Source organism: Colobus angolensis, unplaced genomic scaffold (genome assembly GCF_000951035.1).
Source record: "Colobus angolensis palliatus isolate OR3802 unplaced genomic scaffold, Cang.pa_1.0 Scaffold16, whole genome shotgun sequence".
In the NCBI taxonomy this organism is placed as follows: Eukaryota; Metazoa; Chordata; class Mammalia; order Primates; family Cercopithecidae; genus Colobus; species Colobus angolensis.
The window spans coordinates 15,469,768-15,492,185 of NW_012114710.1; the positions used below are offsets into that span (position 1 = coordinate 15,469,768).

At 36.6% G+C, this 22,418-nt stretch overlaps 1 protein-coding gene across 2 annotated transcripts; it reads left to right on the plus strand.

Annotated features, from left to right (window-relative positions):
- Window positions 1–1,897: 1,897 nt before the first annotated feature.
- ZFAND1 (zinc finger, AN1-type domain 1) lies at window positions 1,898–20,756 on the plus strand. 2 transcript variants are annotated; one of them, XM_011937123.1, is made up of 8 exons: window positions 1,898–1,980; window positions 4,143–4,185; window positions 5,094–5,133; window positions 7,274–7,401; window positions 7,493–7,584; window positions 8,350–8,471; window positions 18,972–19,127; window positions 19,225–20,756. In XM_011937123.1, exons 1-8 carry the CDS (start codon window positions 1,926–1,928, stop codon window positions 19,393–19,395), a joined length of 807 nt encoding a protein of 268 aa, XP_011792513.1. In that variant the 5' UTR covers window positions 1,898–1,925; the 3' UTR covers window positions 19,396–20,756. The 2 variants fall into 2 exon arrangements, with proteins under 2 accessions (XP_011792513.1, XP_011792514.1); XM_011937124.1 differs by having other exon boundaries at window positions 18,993–19,127.
- The last annotated feature ends 1,662 nt before the right edge of the window (window positions 20,757–22,418 follow it).

The window sequence follows — 22,418 nt, forward strand, 5'->3', positions numbered from 1 at the left end:
AATAGCTACTTCACGTTTGGTAAAATGTTCTCAGGACTGAGAATATGGGTATGAGAGGCTTTAATATGGAAGCCATGGGAATTTCACTTGTATGAGGATGTAAATTGATAAATGGACCAAAGACATAAACATAGTGAAATAGATGTGTTTAAGTAGCACCTAGAGAAGAAATCAGCAAAGGAGACTAAATAGAGAAAGCAGAGGCAGGAACTGCAATCTTGACTACTCTAATCATCTGATGTTCTATGAGGTGTCCAAGAACTGAAAAAATAAAAATATATCCAGAATAATTGGACTGATAAAACATATATTTGCCACCTATCTAGAACACTCCAAACACCTAGTAAAATTCCAAGAAACCTGTTATTGATTGAGCTGATCAACTTAAACATAAAATCTAGGTAAGCCACTGATCCCTAGATCCAAGAATACCAGAAGTCTTTAGTACTTGCATTTTTTGTCCTGGTTCATCCACTAAATTGAGCCAATCATTTAATGTCTATGAACTGGTTTTCTCATCTTAATAAAAGAAAAGCTATGGAGGCTGGGATAGCCAGATGACATCTTAGGTTACCTACAGCTCTAAAATTTAAAGTTCCTCCAGAGACTCAAGCAATTCTGAGATGGCAATCATAAATAGATTGACTCAAGAGCAAATGCAGAAGTAATGATTACTCTTTGCTAGTATCACCCTTCCCCCTTCCTCAATGATTAATGATTGGGAATCCCCAAAAGTATATAGCAAGCATAGAATACTTTTCTAGTTCCCGTCAAAAGTGCAGGTGATTGTCACCCATCCACACTGAGTGGTACCTGGCATCACATTGGTGGAATGGCATTCGTATGTAACCCACCAAGAAGTACCTCTCCTTCAGTACCTTTGCAGTGGCTCACCAGACACCTGATACTCCCCTACCTCTCAGTGGAATCCCATAAGCTTTCTGCAGGTAGTTGTGCTAAATGAGTCTGAGTTCTCTGAGGAACTCTGTAAGGTTCAGTACACATTCAAGGTCTCAGGAGTTAAGATTTCTCCCCACCCCCCACCCACCCACCAACAGAATTAAAAAAAAAAAAAGGACAAGATAAAGAAAAAGAAACATTAACTTTTAAAAACGCCTGATGACTGTTTTGCAAGGGGCATGTATGTTACACTATATAATCAAGTAACACTGGTTGAGGGGTGGCTCAGGAATTGAATAACTCATGTCTGTCTCTTCTGCTTGATGATTGCAACACTGTGTGCCAGGCACTGTTCTGGTTCCTGGAGTTATATTAACTTTTAAAAAAATAAATAAAAGACAATTTCTGTGAAGCCGTTGCTGATTTTCGTGGTTGAACGCAGGGAACCGCGGTACGCAATCGTTCAGAAAGGCAGGTGGGCATTTCTTTCTTTTTTTTTTTTGAGACAGAATTTCGCTCCTCTTGCCCAGGTTGGAGTGCAATGGTCCAATCTCGGCTCACTGCAACCTCTGCCTCCCAGGTTCAAGCGATTCTCCTGCCTCAGCCTCCCGAGTAGCTGGGATTACAGGCATGCGCCACCACGCCCGGCTAATTTTATATGTTTAGTAGAGACAGGGGTTTCTGCACACTGGTCAGGCTGGTCTCGAACTCCCGACCTCAGGTGATCCGCCCGCAGCGGCCTGACAAAGTGCTGGGATTACAGGCATAAGCCACTGCGCCCGGCTGCAGGTGGGTATTTCTTTAAGGACTGGGCGAGAGGCCTTCCGCTCCGAGAAGAACACTTAAAGAAGAGTGGCCTTTCCTGGTCCCTGCGAACGCACCTAGGACACAGCGAACAGCTGGCTTCCGGGCCCCGCCCCCACCTGTAGACTCCGCCTCTGGGTCCGCCACTCTCCCGTCAGGCGCCGCGCGCGCTCATTGCCTGGCCCCTCAGGCTGTGTCCCGCCCCTTGCGGCCCGGGAGAGATGGCGGAGTTGGACGTCGGACAGCATTGCCAGGTGGAGCACTGCCGGCAGCGAGGTGATCCGGGCGCCCCCAGCCCCCATCCCCGGCCACGGGATACCGGGGCTCCGCTTTGGCTCCGCGGATGGTGGCGGCGGGTGAGGGGAGGCCACAAGGCTGGGCAGAGCCTGAGAAGCGGGATGGGAGCGTTTCTTCTGTGGCTGCAGTGAGATCGGTTGGTGCGTGTTTTTGTTGGCCGTGAGGCTTTGAAATGACTTGTGGTATCCTTGGAAGGAAGCCATTCAATTCCTGAAAACGTACCTTGCAGTGCTCATTTTGGTTTTCGAGTGTGCCGTGTCCGAGCAGTGCACGAAGCCCACAGCTGGGTCGCGTGGCGCACACTTACCCTGCTGAGCGCGGGGATGGGACGCATAGGATTGGTCTGAGAGTGTTGTTTTTTGGCTTTGCCACTGCGACCTACGGCCAGCCACTTTCCCAAACTTTTTGTTTACTTATCTGTTACTTAGCTGTCAGGAGGAGCTGGGCGAGATCAGCTCGCCCAACTGGTGTTCACGTGGATTTGTGTCCGGAAGAAGGTACTTCCTTAGCTTTTATCAAATTCTCAAAGGCATCCTGATCCTCAGATTATTCCACCAAATGGTCATCATGCTCTCCTAGCTCTGTCATTCCCTGATTCTCATTATTATTGTTTCAACAAACATTTACAGATTATTGATTTTGGTGCTTGGCCCACATAAGGGTGTAAACTACAGTCATTTACACAGAAGACCTTTCCAACTAGTAAGCTGCGTGTTAGAGAGAATTAATAATATGGCGATGAGCTCTCCCCACTGTACTGAGAGATCTTGGGATATACCTAGTCCAAGGTAATGTGGCACTGGCTTCAGGATGCCATACACCTGGAAAAGGCAAGTTTTTGAAGCATTAGAACCACACAGACTGCTCAGTCGTTGTTACTAGGTTTCACACGCTACATAAGGTAGCAAACAGGTTTAATCTCCCCTTGCAACTTCAGTCATTGGTATCAAGTGCCTGAATACGGTGTCAGGGACTCTGAGATTTAGCCCAGTTTCAGTGGAGTTCCATAATTGATTAGTGATTTCTACTGTGGGCGTGCGTGATAGGACAGGTGACAATCCCTTCTAGGTTCTTGTTACTTATAGCCCTCTATCTATGTATCTTTCACCACTGGCTGTAATAACAAGACAGTGTGACTTTTTTCATGTGGAAGCTTAGCCATTTGGGTTTTGACTGTAAATTATGTGTGTCTATGCCTGATCCCCCGCTAGTGAGTCCAATACACATTATATGCCATTCATGACATAGTTCATTTTCCTTTCCAGCTATTTATCTCTTTAGTGTCAGTAACCGAGATGAGGCCAGGCCTATCTGTTTGGGACTAGTGGAAAGCAGTTAAGATTTAGACTATGTCAAGTGTATATCCTAAATTTTATCTCCCTTCTGGAGGGATTGAAGAATGGCATCAGGTGCTGGGAAACTGTCTTGACTTAACTCTTTCCCCTGGGTCCTTCTGGTTTGCATTTAATACTTCATTATTAAAAGTCTCAAAATATTAAGCATCTCCACCCAGTCACTGCGGTATTGTTCTTTTTTGTTTGTTTGTTTTGTTTTGAGATGGAGTCTGGCTCTGTGGCCCAGGATGGAGTGCAGTGGCGCCATCTCGGCTCTCTGCAACCTCGCTTTAGCGATATATATATATGTTGTTCACACACAGATATATATTAGTACACAGATATATATATAAATATATATTGGATTTGTATAAATATATATATATATCCAAAGCTTTACTGTTAAGTAACTTGCCTGGCATTGTTAGATTAGTAAGCAGCGGAATCAGAATTGAATCCCAGGTTTTTAACTCCAAATGCGGAATTTTTGCAGTATACAGTCATCAAAAACAACACCTAGTAAATCTGGGAAACAAAACAAAAAAGAAAAAGAAAACCACTAGAACTTATTTTTGTCTGACTTAGTAAAGTTACAAGCAGCATCTATTAATACCTTCTGTTAATCCAATTGCTTTCTGTCACAGTTACTGAAGTTGTGATTACTTTTGTTAGAGTGGTTACATAGTGCTTGCTACACTAGGATATTAATCAAAATGGGAAATTTTTCCATAGAGGTTGCTTTCTTGCTTAAGAAAACTAAATCAAAATCAGATACTGACCAGTATATACATTTTCTCTCAATTTTAGATTTTCTTCCATTTGTGTGTAATGATTGTTCAGGAATATTTTGGTAAGTTACATTTTTATGCAGGATTTGGGAATAATTTTAATGTTTATTAATATGAGATTATTTCTGAAAAGTAGAATGATTTAAAGTAATTGTTACTTTAGCCATTGATTATTGATATTCTGTATAGTTATAGGCTGTGATTACTTCTTCATATATGTGACTAATTTTTAAACTTCCAAAAGTGGGGTTATGTATGTGAATTTTATATAAAAGTTATATTTTTGTCTTTTAATTACAAGGAGAAAATAATATTCACAATATAAAGAATATGGTAAAAATCTAGTTATAATTATTACTCTTTATTTTTATTAATAAAACGAAAAGAGCCCAACCTATAAATGCCTTAAAATAGGAATCACAGCATTTGACTACATTACATGCCAAGTAAAACCTAAGAATTAATCAAGAATTTTGGAAAATGGATTTTCCTTACAGTTAAACTTTAAAATGTCAAGCATTTGTTTTACAAAATAGAGCACTGAAAGAATGATTTTTTTCAGAATGTAATTCAGAATGATTTGTTGGAAGTAAATAAAAGTAATGTATATTTTTAAATTATTTGGAATTAGAACACTCTTCACATTTTACTACTGATGATCTTTTAGAAATAAAAAGAGCTGAAAGATACATTTATATTTTCATGTACCCTAAAGTATTCAAAGTAAACGTAATTTAGGGTGGTAAATTGTTTTTACTCATTGAAATTGAACATTTGTGTTTTAAAACTTTTGAGACTATAGATGCTCCATCTTTAATTTATCTGACATTTCAGTTTTTTCTCATATTCAAAGTTATTAATATAGTATGAGCATAATGTATCTTAAGAATACTGAACACTAAAATATCGCAAATTACTGCAGTTATCTTTAAGTATGTTATTTAAATAAACACTACTATTATTATTTAAGCCTTGAACACAGAAGCAGGGAGTCTCATGGTTGTCCTGAGGTATGTTAATATTTTTCCGATCTGATAAAATGTATTTGTATTTATGTACTTTTATTCCAAATTTGATTAGCGTTAAAGCCAGTCAGTGTCACAGAGATTAAAGTTTGGCACACTAAACTGATTAGGTAAACAGGCTTTTGCTTCATTTACGTTATTTTTCTCTGTTTGAAAGAAAAATTGTTTTACTTGTTATTTGTAAATTTTTATCCTCATAATTCTTATTCCTTAACATTTGTTTAGGTAGCCCACTTACAGCGTAAAGCTATATATTTATTTCTTTGTCTTGTTTTGTTTTGTTTTGTTTGAGATGGAGTTTTGCTCTTGTTGCCCAGGCTGGAGTGCAGTGGCGCGATCTCGGCTCACTGCAACCTCTGCCTCCTGGGTTCATGTGATTCTCCTGGCTCAGCCTCCCAAGTAGCTGGGATTATATGCATGTGCCACCACACCCGAGTGATTTTTGTATTTTTAGTAGAGATGGGGTTTCACCATGTTGGCCAGGCTGGTCTGAAACTCCTGACCTCAGGTGATCTACCCGCCTTGGCCTCCCAAAGTGTTGGGATTACAGGCATTAGCCACTGCACCTATCTAAGGCTATATATTTATAAATATACACTTAAGTTAATGTCCTCCTTGTATATTCCCTCCAGTTCACTGTGTCCTTCACTATTGTGTTCATTTTCACTGATGCCTGCTGTTAGGATCTATGGTAGTAAATCATTCTGGCTCAGTCAGCCTAAGACAACCAGGAAGAAACCTATAGTCATAAAATTCCTACCCTAATTTTGCACAAATCATAAGTTAAGAAAGGTCTGACATATTGAGGTCAACATATTACCATTATTACTGGTAAAGATAAGTTGAATGATGAAACTCAGCATAGAGCCAAATGGGTTTGCAAAGAAAATCCAGAATTAGGGAGACTTACCCAGCAGTCACAGCAGTACTGGACCATGTTAGGCTTTCTTCTGAAGGCAGTTCAATTCCAAGAGGAAGAGAGAAAGCTAACCCCACCATGTTCAATGTGTTCTAACACTTTTCAGTGGACATTTATTCTTGCCCACCATTTACCAAGTGCTTTACCAAATATTTTCACATCCGTTTTCTCAGTTATAGAAAGTTATTAAAGTTACATGAGATTCAGTTGAAATCTGATTCTTTCGAGTTTAAATCATCAGTCAAAATTTGATTCTTTGAAGTTTACTTGATCTATTTGAGGAAAATTAAAATTACCTAGCATGTTGATTTTATGCAGCGTTAATTGGAGGAAATATTCAGTCATACAATAAAACTTACTGATGTTTCTTGCAGTTTATAAATCTATCCTGTGTTTTCTTTTTTCTTAGGATATAATTTGATTTCCCTGACTGTCTCTCAGATAATTAGATTCTATTAATTAAATACTGAAACATCATTAGGCCATTGCAACAAGTTCAAAAAGATACTTAATTCCAATAAGATGTAACTATTATTTATAAAAAGAAATTCCCTTTGGTTGTAGTTTTCAAGCAATTATTTCCCTAAGTTTACTCATCTTTAGAAACCTGGTTTGTTAATGCTCAGAATAGCCTGGCTGATCTAGACTTCTTTTTTTTTTTTTTTTTAGTCTTATAAAATCTTTTCTTCCTGTGGTGGAGTATTTGCTGGTAATAAAAATGTGAAATAGGGCATAAAGAATAATATATGATTACGAAAACTGTCTTTAACCTTTTATCTCACGAATAAATAAATATTTTTAAGTGTTTTATTCTCTGAGTTAAGTGTTTCATCTCCTAAAATTAGTGTGGAAATTAGGTTGACTTGCCATTTGAGGGTTGATGAGATAATTACCTGAGCATATCATGGGGGCATCTTTGTATGAGACTGTTACAAAGCAGGTTAAAATTATAGGGCGTAATTAAATAGTCATTTCAACTTGACTTAGAAGACAAATATACCACAGTAGAAAAATTATGAAAATGTGAAACAGTCAGCATAGTAATCACTTGTCACACAAAACATTCATTATAATCTTTATGTGAGAGTAAATAACTTGCTCTAATAAGTTTAAGCAAAAATAATATGAATGCTGCCTTCTAGAATAGACACATTGATTAGGTTTAGGTCTGAAATGTAATACATTTCTTGCTTTTTGCATTTTCAGGTGACTGTAATCAATGAGAGACTGAAGACAGATCAACATACATCTTACCCATGCTCATTCAAAGACTGTGCTGAGAGAGAACTTGTGGCAGTTATATGTCCTCATTGTGAGAAGAATTTTTGCCTGAGGTGATTGATCACTTAGGCTGTTCACACTTTGCATATCTGTTTAAGTCCTATACAAACACATGAACTAGTGTCACTCTTCTGTTGCTCATAGACACCGTCATCAGTCAGATCATGAGTGTGAAAAACTGGAAATCCCAAAGCCTCGAATGGCTGCCACTCAGAAGCTTGTTAAAGACATTATTGGTAAGTATCTAGAAAGTGTGTTTTGTTGCTTTCCTAGTTCCAGAGCTCCTGCTTCTTATGTCTACTTTCCAGTTACGGGAGGCATCATTAATAGCCCTAGTGGTATTTGTATTAACTTGCATTTTGATGATATTCTTGTGACAGTATATCTTACGAGGTCTACCTGAACAATGAAAATTTGGAAATTATTTGGAAAGTACTCCACCATAAGTACTTATCTCTTTTGCTGAGCCACTTAGATTAGCTAGTTAACCATCGGGCTAGAAATTATATTCATGAGATTGAAGTAGTCAGCTGCTTTCTCTACAGACTAAACTCTAAACCTAGTCAACTGTGCTGTGAATACTGCTGATAATAAGAGATACCAGAAACGAATGTATCTGTGACTTAAATCAGTCTTTCTGCCAGTATATTAGCTCAGAATTTTTATTCCATATTAAGGATAGTACTTTTATTAAAATCTTGCATATGCAAATCTTAAGATTGTCTGTAGAAGCATTAATGACTGCTTTAGGTTGAATAGGCTTAAGTTGGAAAGAAGCACATTATAGTGAATTTTTTGATGTGGAGATTGCTTAGATCAATCTCAATGATATTTTTCCATTGACCATGTAAATACAGTACCTATACAATGAATGTGGTCTCTGTATATCTCTCTTGTGTGTAATTTATATATGTTTCAGGGCCATAATTAATAAGTGTTTTATGATGAAACTCTATTTGTAATGTGAAAGTTTTATGTGATTACATGCTTACACTTCTTAGATTCCAAGACAGGAGAAACAGCAAGTAAACGGCGGAAAGGTGCCAAAAATAGTGAAACAGCTGCAAAGGTTGCATTGATGAAATTAAAGATGCATGCTGATGGCGATAAGTCATTACCACAGGTTGGTCTTAGAGATTTTTTAAAACACAAAAATTTCAAATATAGTTGAAGTCCTCTTTGTGTTCCTCCTTCCCATCAATTAACAACTACCTAGACCTAGTATGTATCATTCTTAATGTTGCATGGTATATGTCAGCATAAATAATACATAGTTTTATGAGTCTTTTCACTTTATAGGCATGATAGTGAACCATATGTATCCTTCTTTGTGTTAGTTTTTTTTTCCCACTTGGGATGTGCTATTAACATTTATACATGCTGAGACCTTTAGTCAACAAAATTCAGATTTTTTTCAATTTTTTGCTGTAATAAACTGTCTGTGGTGACCATCCTTGTGTATATGTAGAAGAGTTTCTCTAGGACTGTTCCTTTAAAACTTCACAATATCAGTTATAACAACCCAATATATATATGCATACCTTAACACAGTTTAGTTGAGTGGTACTTACCCTTAATATGTGTTATATTGTGATATTTGTTATTCTATTTTAAAGATTGTTAGTCAGAACCTAGTAGGTTGATTTTCCAACCTCTGATGGATTGAGACTACCAGTTTCAAAAATGCTACTTTAGGGAATATACCTGGAAATAGAAAACCTGGATTATGGGCTTTGCTGATCTTCAGCTTTACTAGATAAGGTCAACTTCCTGTTGTCAGTGGTTGTACTCATTTGACTCTTTCTATTAGTGCTTTCAACCATGTCTATTTCTGGCCATTTATTCCTTCATAAAAATTTTAGGATCACTTTGCTGTGTTCTGTGAAATTATGATTTTGATAGGAATTATGCTGAATTTTAGATTAGAGACAGTTGACATCTTTAGAATTTTGACTCTTCTCATCTATGTCTGTGGTATATCTTTCCAACTTTTCTTTAGGTTTTCTTTTATGTGTAATTGTAGAAGTAACATTCTATAATGCTTACCATAAATATTTATGTACCTTTTCTTAGTTTTGTTCTTAGGCTCTTTATAATTTTTGCTGTCATTATAAAAAATACCTTTTTTAAAAAATTACATTTTCCTAACTATTGTTGGTTAATGTTATGTTGCCCTTCTATCTGGCAAATAAATTCCTAATAGTTCCCATATTTTGTAGATTTTTCTGGGCTATTTTCTTTGGAGTTATATCTTCTCCAAATACCAATTTTTGTGGATTTTTTCTGCAGATTTTCTCTTCTCTTTTGCCTTGTCTTAATGTTGAGATCTTCAGAACAATGTTGAATAATATGGGCAATAGAAGGAATCATCATGTTTCTGACTTTAATGCAAATGTATCTAACATTTCCTCAAGTATTAGATATACTGTAAGTTAGTGTAAGTAGCCTTTTTCTTGATATTATCATTTCTTTCTATTCCTAGTTTGCTAGGAATTTACATTATGAATGGATATTAAACTTTATTGTAAATTTTTTTCTTACATCTAGTAAGATCATTGTTTCCTCATCAATGTAATAAATTTTATCAATCAGGTTTCTGTCATTAGATCATCAAATATTCCAGGATAAATCACTTGACTCCGGTATATAATTCTTTTAAAATGCACTGATAAATTGATTTACTAACATATTATTTAGTGTGTGTTCGTGACATTAATAGCAAGATTATGCTCAAAAATTAGTTGAGCAGCTTTCTCTCTTCTATTCTTTGAGGTAGTTGTAGAGGGTGGGAATCATTTGTTCTCGAAGGTTTCGTAACACTCAGTTGTAGTAACTCTTGGGGAATTTCGAATACTATTCCAATGTGTTACATCTTTCTTTATCTGGATAATCTATTTCTTCTGAAGTCAATTTTGGTAAATATTTTTCCAAAAAATTGTTTGATGTAGATTTTTCAGTTTATCGTTATCAAGTTGTTCAAGTTATTCTGTTATACTTCAGAATCTCTGTGTGTCTTTAGTCATTCTACCTCTTTCTTTTTTCATTTGTACTTTTCCTTCTTTCCCTTTTAGACAGAATAGCTACAAGTTTATCCTTATTTTTCCTTAGTGTTTTCAAAGAACCGTGATTTGGATTTAAAGACCTCTGTGTTTTGTTTTCTGTTTCACTAATTGTTGCTTTTTTTATTATTTCCTTCTGCTTTGTTTAGATTTTTCTCTAATGTCCTTTTTCTAGCCTTTCACATAGAATGGTAATTTATTTATTTTATTTTTGTTTTGTTTAGTTTTGAGACAGAGTCTCATTCTGTCGCCCAGGCTGGAGTACAGTGGCGCAATCTCAGCTCACTGCAACCTCTGCCTCCTGGGTTCAAGTGATTCTCCTGCCTCAGCCTCATGAGTAGCTGGGGTTACAGGTGTGCACTGCCACACCTGGCTAATTTTTGTATTTTTAGTAGAGACAGGATTTCCCCATGTTGGTCAGGCTGGTCTTGAACTCTTGACCTCATGATCCACCCTCCTTGGCCTCCCAAAATGGTGGGATTACAGGCGTGAGCCACTGCGCCTGGCAAGTTTGTTTATTTTTTTTTTTTTTTGAGATGGAGTCTCACTCTGTCTCCCAGGCTGGAGTGCAGTGGCCAGATCTCAGCTCACTGCAAGTTCCACCTCCTGGGTTTATGCCATTCTCCTGCCTCAGCCTCCCGAGTAGCTGGGACTACAGCCACCCGCCACCTCACCCGGCTAGGTTTTTTTTTTTTTGTATTTTTTAGTACAGACGGGGTTTCACCATTGTTAGCCAGGATGGTCTCAATCTCCTGACCTCATGGCCCGCCTGTCTCAGCCTCCCAAAGTGCTGGGATTACAGGCTTGAATATTTTTAATATACTTGTTTAGGTGTAACAATATACTTTTTTGGTGTCTTTATTTTGATATCATTTCAAACACGGGCAAGTTACAAACATAGTACAAATAACTTTTCCATATTCTTTACCCAAATGTACCAATTATTTATATTTTGCCCTGCTTGCTTTATCATCTGCTGTCTCTCTCTGTCTATATGTACCATATGTATATGTGTGTACTTAATTTTTGATCCACTTGATTTATCACTTTCTCAGGTTAAGATCTACTATGGATGTGGTTTTGCTAATTTTTTTATATAACTCTAATGGTTTGTAGAGTTATATATTATCAAGTGCATAGAATTTCTTCATTGTTATATGTTCTTTATGAATTTTGCCTTTAATCCTATTTTGAATTGTAATATTGTTTCACTAGCTTTCTTTTGGTAAATATTTAACAAGTACGTAATTTTTTCATCCCTTTATATTTCAACTTTTTTTGTTGTTTCATTTTAGGGTGTATCTTGTAAGCAGCATATAGCTGGACTTTGTTTTTTTAAAACCAGTTTGATAGTGTCTCTCTTTTGTAGGTGAGTTGAATCCTTTCTTGTTTATAGTGGTCATTGGTGTATTTGAACATATTTCTTCCATCATATGTTTTCTTCTCATCACCCTTTTTCTTTGACTCTTTCTCTTTCCTTTTGTATTGAATTTATTCTGATGGCTTAGAAATGATTGATTACAGTTTTCTTATTTTATTGACTACCCCTGATATTTTCCTTTTTTGAAATTTTATTTGATTTTTTTAAATTGCAAAGGTAGTACAAGCTTTTAACAAGTGTAACTATCAAAAGATGCATATGGAGAAAAAGCATACATACTCCTGTGTCTCTCATCCATTTCCATCCCATAAAGCAGCAGTTCTTAACTGAGAGCAGTTTTGCTCCCTAAAGGGACATTCAGCAATGTCTGGAGACATTTTTAGTTGTCACAGTTGGGAATGGGGTGCTCCTGGTATTTAGTTGGTAGAGGCCAGAGATGCTGTTAAATTCATACACTGTAGAGGACAAGGCCGACAACAGAATTTTTTCTTGGCCTAAAATGTAAATAGTGACAAAGTTGAGAAGACCTGCTCTTAAGTATTCAGTAATACTTACATTACTTTGCAATTCTTCTATTACTTGAAAGATAACAATGAAAACTTCTGCAAGACTTACTTTAAGGCGGTCTTCTAAAACATTTCATCCTTGCAACAAGTTTATAAGGTAGGCACTATTAACTCTTACCCAAAAAGAGTAACATTCTATTAATGTAGCTAGTAAGGGGAGAACTACGAATTGAAACTAGGCAGTCTGGTTTCACAAATCATCTTTTGCACACACTTAACAATATATCATAAAGCATTCTATAAGTTTGTAGATAAAAGTTTTTCCCTTTATTATTAATGTTTGTGTGTGTATAAATATAGACATACTAGAGATATATGTGGGTGTCTATGTGTTTATACATACTTACATGTATAATATATACATGTGTTTTGTTTCCATGTATATACATATATGTGTAAGTATGTATTATGTGTGTGTGTATATATGTGTCTATGTCACTTTACATAAATGAAAATGTATTCTACTTGTATATGTATGCAAAGGCATAAAGAATATTTTTCTGTCATTATTTTATAAAAATGGTATCATTCATTTAGTCAACACACTTAAAAAAAAATGCTTTCTATATACCGAGCCCTGGTAATACAGTAGTGAATAAAACAGAATCCCTCCTGCCCTTATGAATCCAGACTTCCTGGAGTTTATATGCCACTGGGCTGAGACAGATATTAAATATATAATAGTTTGTGTAGTCATTAGGGCTATAAATAAAACTAAAGCAGGTTTGGGTTAGATTATATATCCTTCTCTCATTAATGCCTAGTAGAAATTCCCTCAAGTGAGTTGGTGTGGCCCTAAATCATTTTCTTTACAAACTGCATCCTCTTCTGTGGTGTGGGTGTACTGTGGCTTATTTTGTCATTTTCCTAATAATAAGCATTCACTTTGTTTCCAGTTTTGGCTACTGTGCTAAGTAGCCTGTGTGGTACTTTTCTTTCTGTGAGATAAATTCCCAAGAGTGTGTTTGCTGTGTCAAATGGTATGCATATTTTAAATTTTAACAAAAATTGTCGAACAACTTTACAAAGAAATTACAATTCACATTTCAAATCAAACTTCATTGACGGATTGCCTATACTAAGCATGGTTTTGTGGCTCTAGTTTTTTAATCACCCTTAGTACTTACAACTCTTCTGAGATATATTTTTGTCCTAATTTCACAGATGAGTAATCTGGAGTTAAGTATTTTTAAGAGCTCTAACTTGGTAAGAGCCTGCCATTCTAACCAGTTCCGTATACTGCCTCTTGTGGCCAAACATGAGAGTACCCTTTTTCTCCATGGGTTCCAGTAACTGTTAGCATTCTTTTTAATATTTTACAGTCTGGTGGCTATAAAAAGATATTTCATAATTGCTTTAATTTGTATTTTCATGACTATTATTCAGTTTGGACAACTTTTAATATGTTTTTTAGTCATTTGGAATTGCCCTTCTCTGAATTGTTATTGAGTAGTATCCTTTGGTCATTTTTCTTTTGGGATATTTTTCTATTTGTTTTGTTTGGTCAACTTATAGGAGCTCTCAGACTATAAAAGATGTTAATCCTTTATCTATAATCATTATTTGTAAATTATTTTACAAATCTATCAGTGTATTGATATTATTTACATTTCTAATTGACATAGCAACATTTTACATTTAAATTTTCCAAGTTCTGTCTTTTCTTTCATTCCTGTTGTGATTTTCCTTTGGGTTTTGTGGGTATGTTGGTTTTGTTTTGCATTAGCCTTTTTTTTTTTTGATGGAGTTTTGCTCTTATTGCCCAGTCTGGAGCGCAATGGTGCGATCTCAGCTCACTGCACCCTCTGCCTCCTGAGTTTAAGCAGTTCTCCTGCCTCAGCCTCCTGAGTAGCCAGGATTACAGGCATGCGCCACCATGCCCAAGTAGTTTTTGTAGTTTTAGTAGAGACAGGGTTTCACCATGTTGGTCAGGCTGATCTCGAACTCCTGACCTCAGGTGATCCACCTGCCTCAGCCTCCCAAAATGCTGGGATTATAGGTGTGAGCCACTGAGCCTGGCTTGTTTTGGATTAATCTTTAATCCACCTGTTTTTTTGGTTAGCATATGATGTGAGCTAAGGGCTTAATTTTATTATCTTCCAGTTGTTTAGGTAGTTTTGCCATCACTGATTATTTAATAAGTTATCTATGTTTTATTGGATTGAAATACCAAAATATCACCTTCATTAAAAGTTGAACATTTTATTTTCTGTATATGGATTTATTTCTTAATTTTCTATTACAGTCTACTCATTTTTTACTCATAAGTTAATACCAAATTGATTTGATGCAATAGCTTTATAGAATGTTCTATATCAGATCATGCAAGTCCCATCCGTATTTTTCCATTTTTTCTTAGTATTTTTATTAGCATTTATTTATCCTTCTGAATGTTATGATTATTATATCCAGATTTTGAAAAATAATACTCTTAGGATTTCTAGGTTACCATAATGGGGCAAGGTTGTGAATAACAGACTTCGACATAGCCTGTTAAAGAAGTTAGACTCTTTAAAAGCAAAATGTGGAAACTGAGAGTATGATTACAAAAAGCAACAGATAACACAACATAGTCTTAGTTCTATGAAGTTAGGTGAAGTACAGTTCGAATCCCCAGCAGTATCTATTAGCAAGTCTAGGCTTTTGGCCTGACTCAGAACCGTTCCTGAAGGATTCACATTGGATTTGCTTTATATGCTATACATTAGTTTTGGAAGAAATGACATTTTTATGACATTGTCTTTCTTCAAGGACATTATATGTCTTTATTTATTCAGATGTTTTATTCCCTTCTGTAATATTTTATATTTTTCTTCTTTTATGTTGTATTCCTTATTTTCATTGCTACATACTTTATGATTTTTGTTTAGGTTGGGAACAGAATATTTTCCCCACTTCTATTGCCAAGTACTTATTGCTAATAAAGAGAAAAAAAATCTTAAGTTCTGTATACTCATATTATTCAGCCACATCATCAAAATATTTTATTAGTTTTAGAAGTTTTTTTCTACTAGTGTTTTTCAATTTTCTAGTTAAAAATTATACCTCATTAACAAATAAGAATAGCTTTAATTTTTTTCAGTAATTATACTCATTATTTCCTTTTTCATACTACATTGTCCATAATCTCCAATATAATATCCTAAAATGATAATGGTGGTAACAGCTATGTGCTTACATTCTTAACGTATATAATTAAATATCAGTTTTTTCTCAAAGCCTAAAGTTAGTTGGTAGTATATCCTCCTGAATACGAGCTTGAAATGCTTTATCCAGTTGACTCTCTCCTATCCCATCATCTTTTTTTAACATAAAAATTAATAGTTATTAAAATTTACCAACACTTTTTTTTTTGTTTCTCCTTCCTTAGGGCTCACTTTTATTTTTGCTAAATTACATTCTTTAGCAGTTCATTCAGTAAAGGTCTCTGATAATAAACTCTATCAGTCTTTTTTTTTTGTTTGCACATGCCCTTATTTTGCCCTTACTTTTAGCTGGATTGTCTATTAAACTTTCTCATCACTTTAAATATACTTTGTCATGTATTATTGGAGGAACATCTGTGTCAGTCTTACTCTATGAGTAATCTGTCTTTTTTGGTAGCTTTTAAGATATCTTGTGATATTTTCCAATTTCTGTGGAATGTTTCTATGTGTAGATTTATTTTAATTATTCAGTTTGACACATTGTAAATTTTGACTTTTTGGAAAATTGTACTCATTTTCTCTCTAAATAGTGCTACTTCATTTCTTCTTTTCTGAATCTCTCATTGACATACTTTGGGGATCTATAATTGTTTTTGTTTTTTTTTTGAGACGGAATCTCACTCTGTCACCCAGGCTGGAGTGCAGTGGCACAGTCTCAGCTCACTGCAGCCTCCACTTCCTGAGTTCAAGCAATTCTCGCACCTCAGCCTCCTGAGTAGCTGGGACTACAGGCGTGTGCCACCACACCTGGCTAATTTGTGTATTTTTAAGAGACAGGGTTTTGCCATGTTGGCGAGGCTGGCCTCAAACTCCTGACCTCAAGTGATCTGCCCACCTCAGCCTCCCAAAGTGCTGGGATTACAGTTGTTAGCCACTGCACCCAGCCTATAATTGTTTCTATCTTGTATCTCTTTATGCGGTATTCTGGATGACTTCCTCGTATCCATCTTATAATACATTAGGCCTTTTTATTGAGGATTATAGAAGTTTATCTATAATAAATTTTGAGTGTTTTACTCCAGAAACTATTTTTTATTTTTCATTTTTTGACTTGGATCTTCATGTCTTTTATGTTTTATTTGTGCCTATTTTGGTTTTATAACTTCCCAGTTTCCTTTTTTATCTAATTGTGCATCCTAAATACCTTTTTTTAATGTCTTTTTAAAGTTCAGCTGTCTTCATTTGCCCATAATGAGTTAATCTTCAGTTTGTTTTGAAATTTCAGTTATTGAATTTAACATGTTCATCTTGAATAGGAGGTTCTTCCTATATCTCTCCTTCCTCTCACTCACAGATCCCTGTCTAGCAATTTTATACTTAAGTCAGCATTCAGCAGTAACGTTAGCTGCCCTTCCTGGAGCAGAGGTCCCACACACTCTTCTGCTTCCGAGCAGGGAGCCTGACCCAGGAGCTTTATACACATCTCCCTGTGGTGCTGTTATTTCCTGCTTACCTATGAGCTGATCTCCTCCTCTTCTGGAGCCCTGAAAGCCTGTGACTCAGCCAGCCTATCACTTTGTATTTCCGTTTCATTTTTGATCCTCATACATATTTATCTTTTTTTTAAAAAAAAAAAGATAAGACTATATCCTATTAATTTTCTCTTTCTCTATCTTCTTGCTACTTTGTTTTTAGAGCAAGTAATATTTGATTATAGAGGTGGCTCACAGTTTGAATTTCCAGTGATTTCTTGTTTTTTCTTTTAATACTTGTTACCTGTAATAACACACCCCACTGTTGGATTTGTCTTCAACAAATCCAAATCCCTTAGTGCTGAGACGGGAATTGTGTTGAATTTATTATTTCTTAGAATAATTGTGATCTTTCCCCCACAAGTTAGAGATGCTCTAGTTATGCCAACATTTTTGTTTTAGCAAGAATTGACCTGTAAAGCCAGCACTTTTAAAAAGCAGTTTTTAGGAATCAGTGAAGAACAAAAGGCCAAGACTTCTGCTCCTACTCATTGTTTCCTGTTTTTTTTTTTTTTTTTTGAAATAGGGTCTTACTTTGTTGCCCTGGCTGGAGAACAGTGGCACGTTCACCACTCATTGTGGCCTCTACCTTCTTGGGCTCAAGTGATCCTCCCACCTCAGCCTCCAAAGTAGCTGGAACTACCAGCACACACCACTATACCCAGCTAATTTTTTGTGCTTTTTGTAGAGATGGAGTTTTACCGTGTTGCCTAGGCTGGTCTTGAACTCCTGGACTCAAGCAGTTTGCTTGCCTTGACCTCCCAAAGTGCTGGGATTATTGGCATGAGCCATCATGCTCAGCCATCCATTTGTTAATTAGGCAGGAAAATACAATATAAGGAGAGGGCAGATAGGATATAGAATACTAGAGAAATCCTTTCCAAGTCCTTTCTTTTATTGATAAGGTGCTTGGAGTTTGGAGGTCTTTTTCTATCTTTTTTTCTTTTTCTTTTTTTTTTTAATGTTTCCTTGTTCCAAAAAGTCCTTCTGTCTAAATACATAGTGAGGTCTTTCACACAAAAAGAAGTGTTATATGTGTTAGAAATCTTTGAATTGCAAGTGACAGAAACTTGATTCCAACTAGGAAAATCAAAACAAACTTTTTCCCTCATATAATGGGGAATAATGAATTGATCTGGTCTTAGGGGATGAATAAATTCAGGAACTCAAATTATGTTGAAAGAGTTCATCTGTTTTCCTGTTATTTCTCTTTCTCCATTGACCTCATTTTTTCCCATTTGAGGAAACTTTTTCCACATTGGTTCAGGAATGACTGTGAGGTGACAGGGTTCACTGCAGGCAACCCCAGGTTTAATTTGATAAAACTTAAAAAAATTAAGGAGAGGCCGGGTGTGGTGGCTCATGCCTGTAATCCCAGCACTGTGAGAGGCCGAGGCAGGTGGATCACCTGAGGTCAGGAGTTCAAGACCAGCCTGACCAACGTGGTGAAACCCCGTCTCTAGTAAAAGTACAAAAATTAACCAGGTGTGGTGGTGCGTGCCTGTAATCCTAGCTACTCAGAGGCTGAGGCTTGAGAATCACTTGAACCCTGGAGGCAGAGGTTGCAGTGAGCCAAGATTGTGCCATTGCACTCTAGCCTTGGCAACAAGAGTGACACTCTGTCTCATAAATAAATAAATAAATAAGACTGCTGTTTGTCTCCTAAGCTGTTGAACATAAAATCCCAGGAACAGACCCTGATTGGCCTAACTTAGGCCACATGCCTGTCTTTGCACAGATCACCCTGGCCAGGGTCTTGGTCCTATGCCCATGCATTTATGTGTCTTTTTGGCTACTGTGATTAGTATTCCAAATAGCAGATACCTTGTTAGAGGGTAATTCTGCTCTGACTAGAAGAGGAGAGGAAGGGTTGGTACCAGACAAAAACTGATGTCTATTTTGTCTATGTAATGGTTGTTTTAACTTTTTCTTTTTACAGACAGAAAGAATTTACTTTCAGGTTTTCTTACCTAAAGGGAGCAAAGAGAAGAGCAAACCAATGTTCTTTTGCCACCGATGGAGCATTGGAAAGGCCATAGACTTTGCCGCTTCTCTAGCCAGTCTTAAAAATGACAATAACAAATTAACAGCTAAGGTAACATCTCGTTATAATAATATTTCCATAAAGGTTTTATGATATTCCATTCAAAAGTGTTCATCTACTACAGTATGACTTACTTCTCCCTTCACAGAAATTAAGGCTGTGTCACATTGCTTCAGGAGAAGCCTTACCCTTGGATCATACTTTGGAAACCTGGATTGCTAAGGAGGATTGTCCTTTATATAATGGTGGAAATATAATCTTGGAATATCTTAATGATGAAGAACAATTCTGTAAAAATGTTGAATCTTACTTGGAATAGTCATTCAACGATTCAAGTCAGAAATCACAGGGAAAATTCTATTACATGTTTAAGTCCATTTCTTTTACTACAGATACCATTTTTGTAATTTTTTACAGTTGCTTTTTAACTTATTTCCCCTTATGTCACATTTTAAATTATAAGTTTTCTATTAGCATTTTTTTCTTTTAAGTTTAACTGTGTACTGATCCTCAATTATTAGCAAATTCTTATATTTAATTAGCTTTCATTAGGTTATGCTGTAGTGACAACAACAAAGATGTATTTCCTGGTGGGTGATGTCAGCTGTTGATTGGCTGTGGCACTGCTCTGTATCATCTTCTCACCGATCAAAGGTGCAGGAAGGACTCTCTTTTGGGACACTGTCATTGTTTAAGCAGAGAGAGAAAGAGATCGAAATACACTTCAGTTTTCTCTTAAAAGATGCATGTATCATACTTGCTTTAAGCAAGTCATGTGGCCAAGCCTAGCATCATGGAGCCAGAAAGTATAGCCTTGCTGTCTATGTACATCATGATGTATAAATTGATATATGTACATGAATTATAGAAACTTAGAGATCATCTTTATTCAGTCTTATAATTTTTACATGAAGAATCTTAGACATAGGAGAAGAAAATAATTTTCTTTCTATTACCTAACTAGATTGGGGCATATTTCCGATAAAGACTCACCACTAGTGAGATTCATCTTTTTTGTTTGTGTGACTATATTACATATGAGAAGAAAGATGGGATAGCTCAACTTCATTATATGCCAAAGCAAAACACATGCCAAATGATGACTACATTTTACCAACAAATTTAGATGAGTATTCTTGACTAGTGTTTACTATCTATACCCCCAAAACTACTACTATATGGACAGAATAGAAATTATTTCTAGTTGTCCTTTTGTTTTTTTCTATTCTAATTGTCATGGACATATGTAGTGGCTATAGGTTTACTTAAAAGGAATAAACTTGGATTGCTCATTTGGTTTATTTGCTTTCTAATTCTTCATATTTTTATGTGAGGAATGGAGATAATTTCCAACTTTTATTATGTTCTTATACTTTCATTCATTAGCATAGTTATTTGAGTTCCCATTGAAATGTAGAGATTTGTCTCTAATTGCCATGATTAATACAATGAAGATGTGTATACATACAGGTATACCTTGGAAATATTGTGGGTTCAGTTTCAGACTACCACACAAAGCAAATATTACAGTATATTGAGCCCAATTTTTTTGTTTCCCAAGGCATATAAAAATTAACTTATGTTTACACTGTACTATAGTCTGTTTAATGTGCAATAGCATTATGTCTAAAAAAAGTATATACCTTAAATAAAAAATGCTTTATTGACAAAAAATGCTAATAATCTGAGCCTTCAACCATTTGTAGTGTTTTTGCTGGTGGAAGGTCTTGCCTAATTTCAATAGCTACTGACTGATTGCGGTGGTAATTACAGAGACGGGGGTGGCTGTGACAACTTCTTAAAATAAGACCACAGTGAAGTTTGCCACATCGATTGACTCTTCCTTTCATGAAAATTTCTGTGTAGCATGCAATGCTTTTGATAACATTTTTTTTCCTGAGTAGAATTTCTTTCAAAATTGAAGTTAATCCTCTTAAACCCTACCACAGCTTTATCAACTAAGGTTATGGAATATCTAAATCTTTTGTTATCATTTCAACAATGTTCATAGCATCTTCACTAGGAGGAGATTCCCTCGTTTATTTATTTATATTTATTTATTTCTGAGATGGAGTTTTGCCCTTGTTGCCCAGGTTGGAGTGCAATGGCATGATCTCGGCTCACTGCAACCTCCGCCTCCCAGGTTCAAGCAATTCTCCTGCCTCAGCCTCCTGAGTAGCTGGGATTACAGGTATGCGCCACCACGCCTGGCTAATTTTGTATTTGTAGTAGAGATAGGGTTTCTCCATGTTGGTCAGGCTGGTCTCGAACTCGCCATCTCAGGTGATCCGCCCACCTCAGCCCCCAAAAGTGCTGGGATTACAGGCATGAGCCACAATGTCTGTCCAAGATTCCCTCTTAAGAAACTACCCTTTGCTCATCCATAAGAAGCAACACCTCATCCATTCAGCTTTTGTTAAGAGATTGCAGCAATTCAATCACATCATCAAACTCTACTTCTACTTCTTGTTTTCTTGCCATTTCCACCACATCTACAAGTATAAGATCATGAATTGCAGATCACAATAACAGATGTAATCATAATGAAAAAGTTTGAAATATTGAGAGGATCGCCAGACTGTGACACAGATACACAAAGTTAATGCATGCTATTAGAAAAATGGCTCTGGTAGGCCCAGCATGGTGGCTCACACCTGTAATCCCAGCACCTTGGGAGGCTGAGGTGGGTGGATCGCTTGAGGTCAGGAGTTCGAGACCAGCCTGGCCACCATGGTGAAACCCCGCCACTACTAAAAATACAAAAATTAGCTGGGTGTGGTGATGGGCACTGGTAATCCCGGATATTGGGGAGGCTGAGGCAGGAGAATCACTTGAACCTGGGAGGCGGAGGTTGCAGTGAGCCAAGATTGTGCCACTGCACTCCAGCTAGGGTGACAAAGCAAAAAAGACTGCATTTGATTTAATCTGATGCAACATAAAATGAAGCACCATAAAATGTGCTATGCTTGCACTTATATGCAAAGTAGTGTAGCAGATGCTAATTTAGTAGATAATAAGTATGGCTATGTTCCAATAACCCTTTTATCAGAAAGTATAACACTTGGCTCAAGCCTGTAATCCCAGCACTTTGGGAGGCTGAGACGGGCGGATCACGAGGTCAGGAGATTGAGACCATCCTGGCTAACACGGTGAAACCCCGTCTCTACTAAAAAATACAAAAAAACTAGCCGGGCGAGGTGGCGGGCGCCTATAGCCCCAGCTACTGGGGAGGCTGAGGCAGGAGAATGGTGTAAAACCGGGAGGCGGAGCTTGCAGTGAGCTGAGATCTGGCCACTGCACTCCAGCCTGGGCGACAGAGCGAGACTCCTTCAAAAAAAAAAA

What these genes read in the sequence shown, in the direction of transcription:
- ZFAND1 (XM_011937123.1), top strand. Translation starts at nt 1,926, where the DNA reads ATGGCGGAGTTGGACGTCGGACAGCATTGCCAGGTGGAGCACTGCCGG. An exon ending in GATTGTTCAGGAATATTTTG is followed by an intron (nt 4,186 to 5,093) that starts GTAAGTTACATT and finishes TTATTATTTAAG; the next exon opens with CCTTGAACACAGAAGCAGGG. An exon ending in GAGAAGAATTTTTGCCTGAG is followed by an intron (nt 7,402 to 7,492) that starts GTGATTGATCAC and finishes TGTTGCTCATAG; the next exon opens with ACACCGTCATCAGTCAGATC.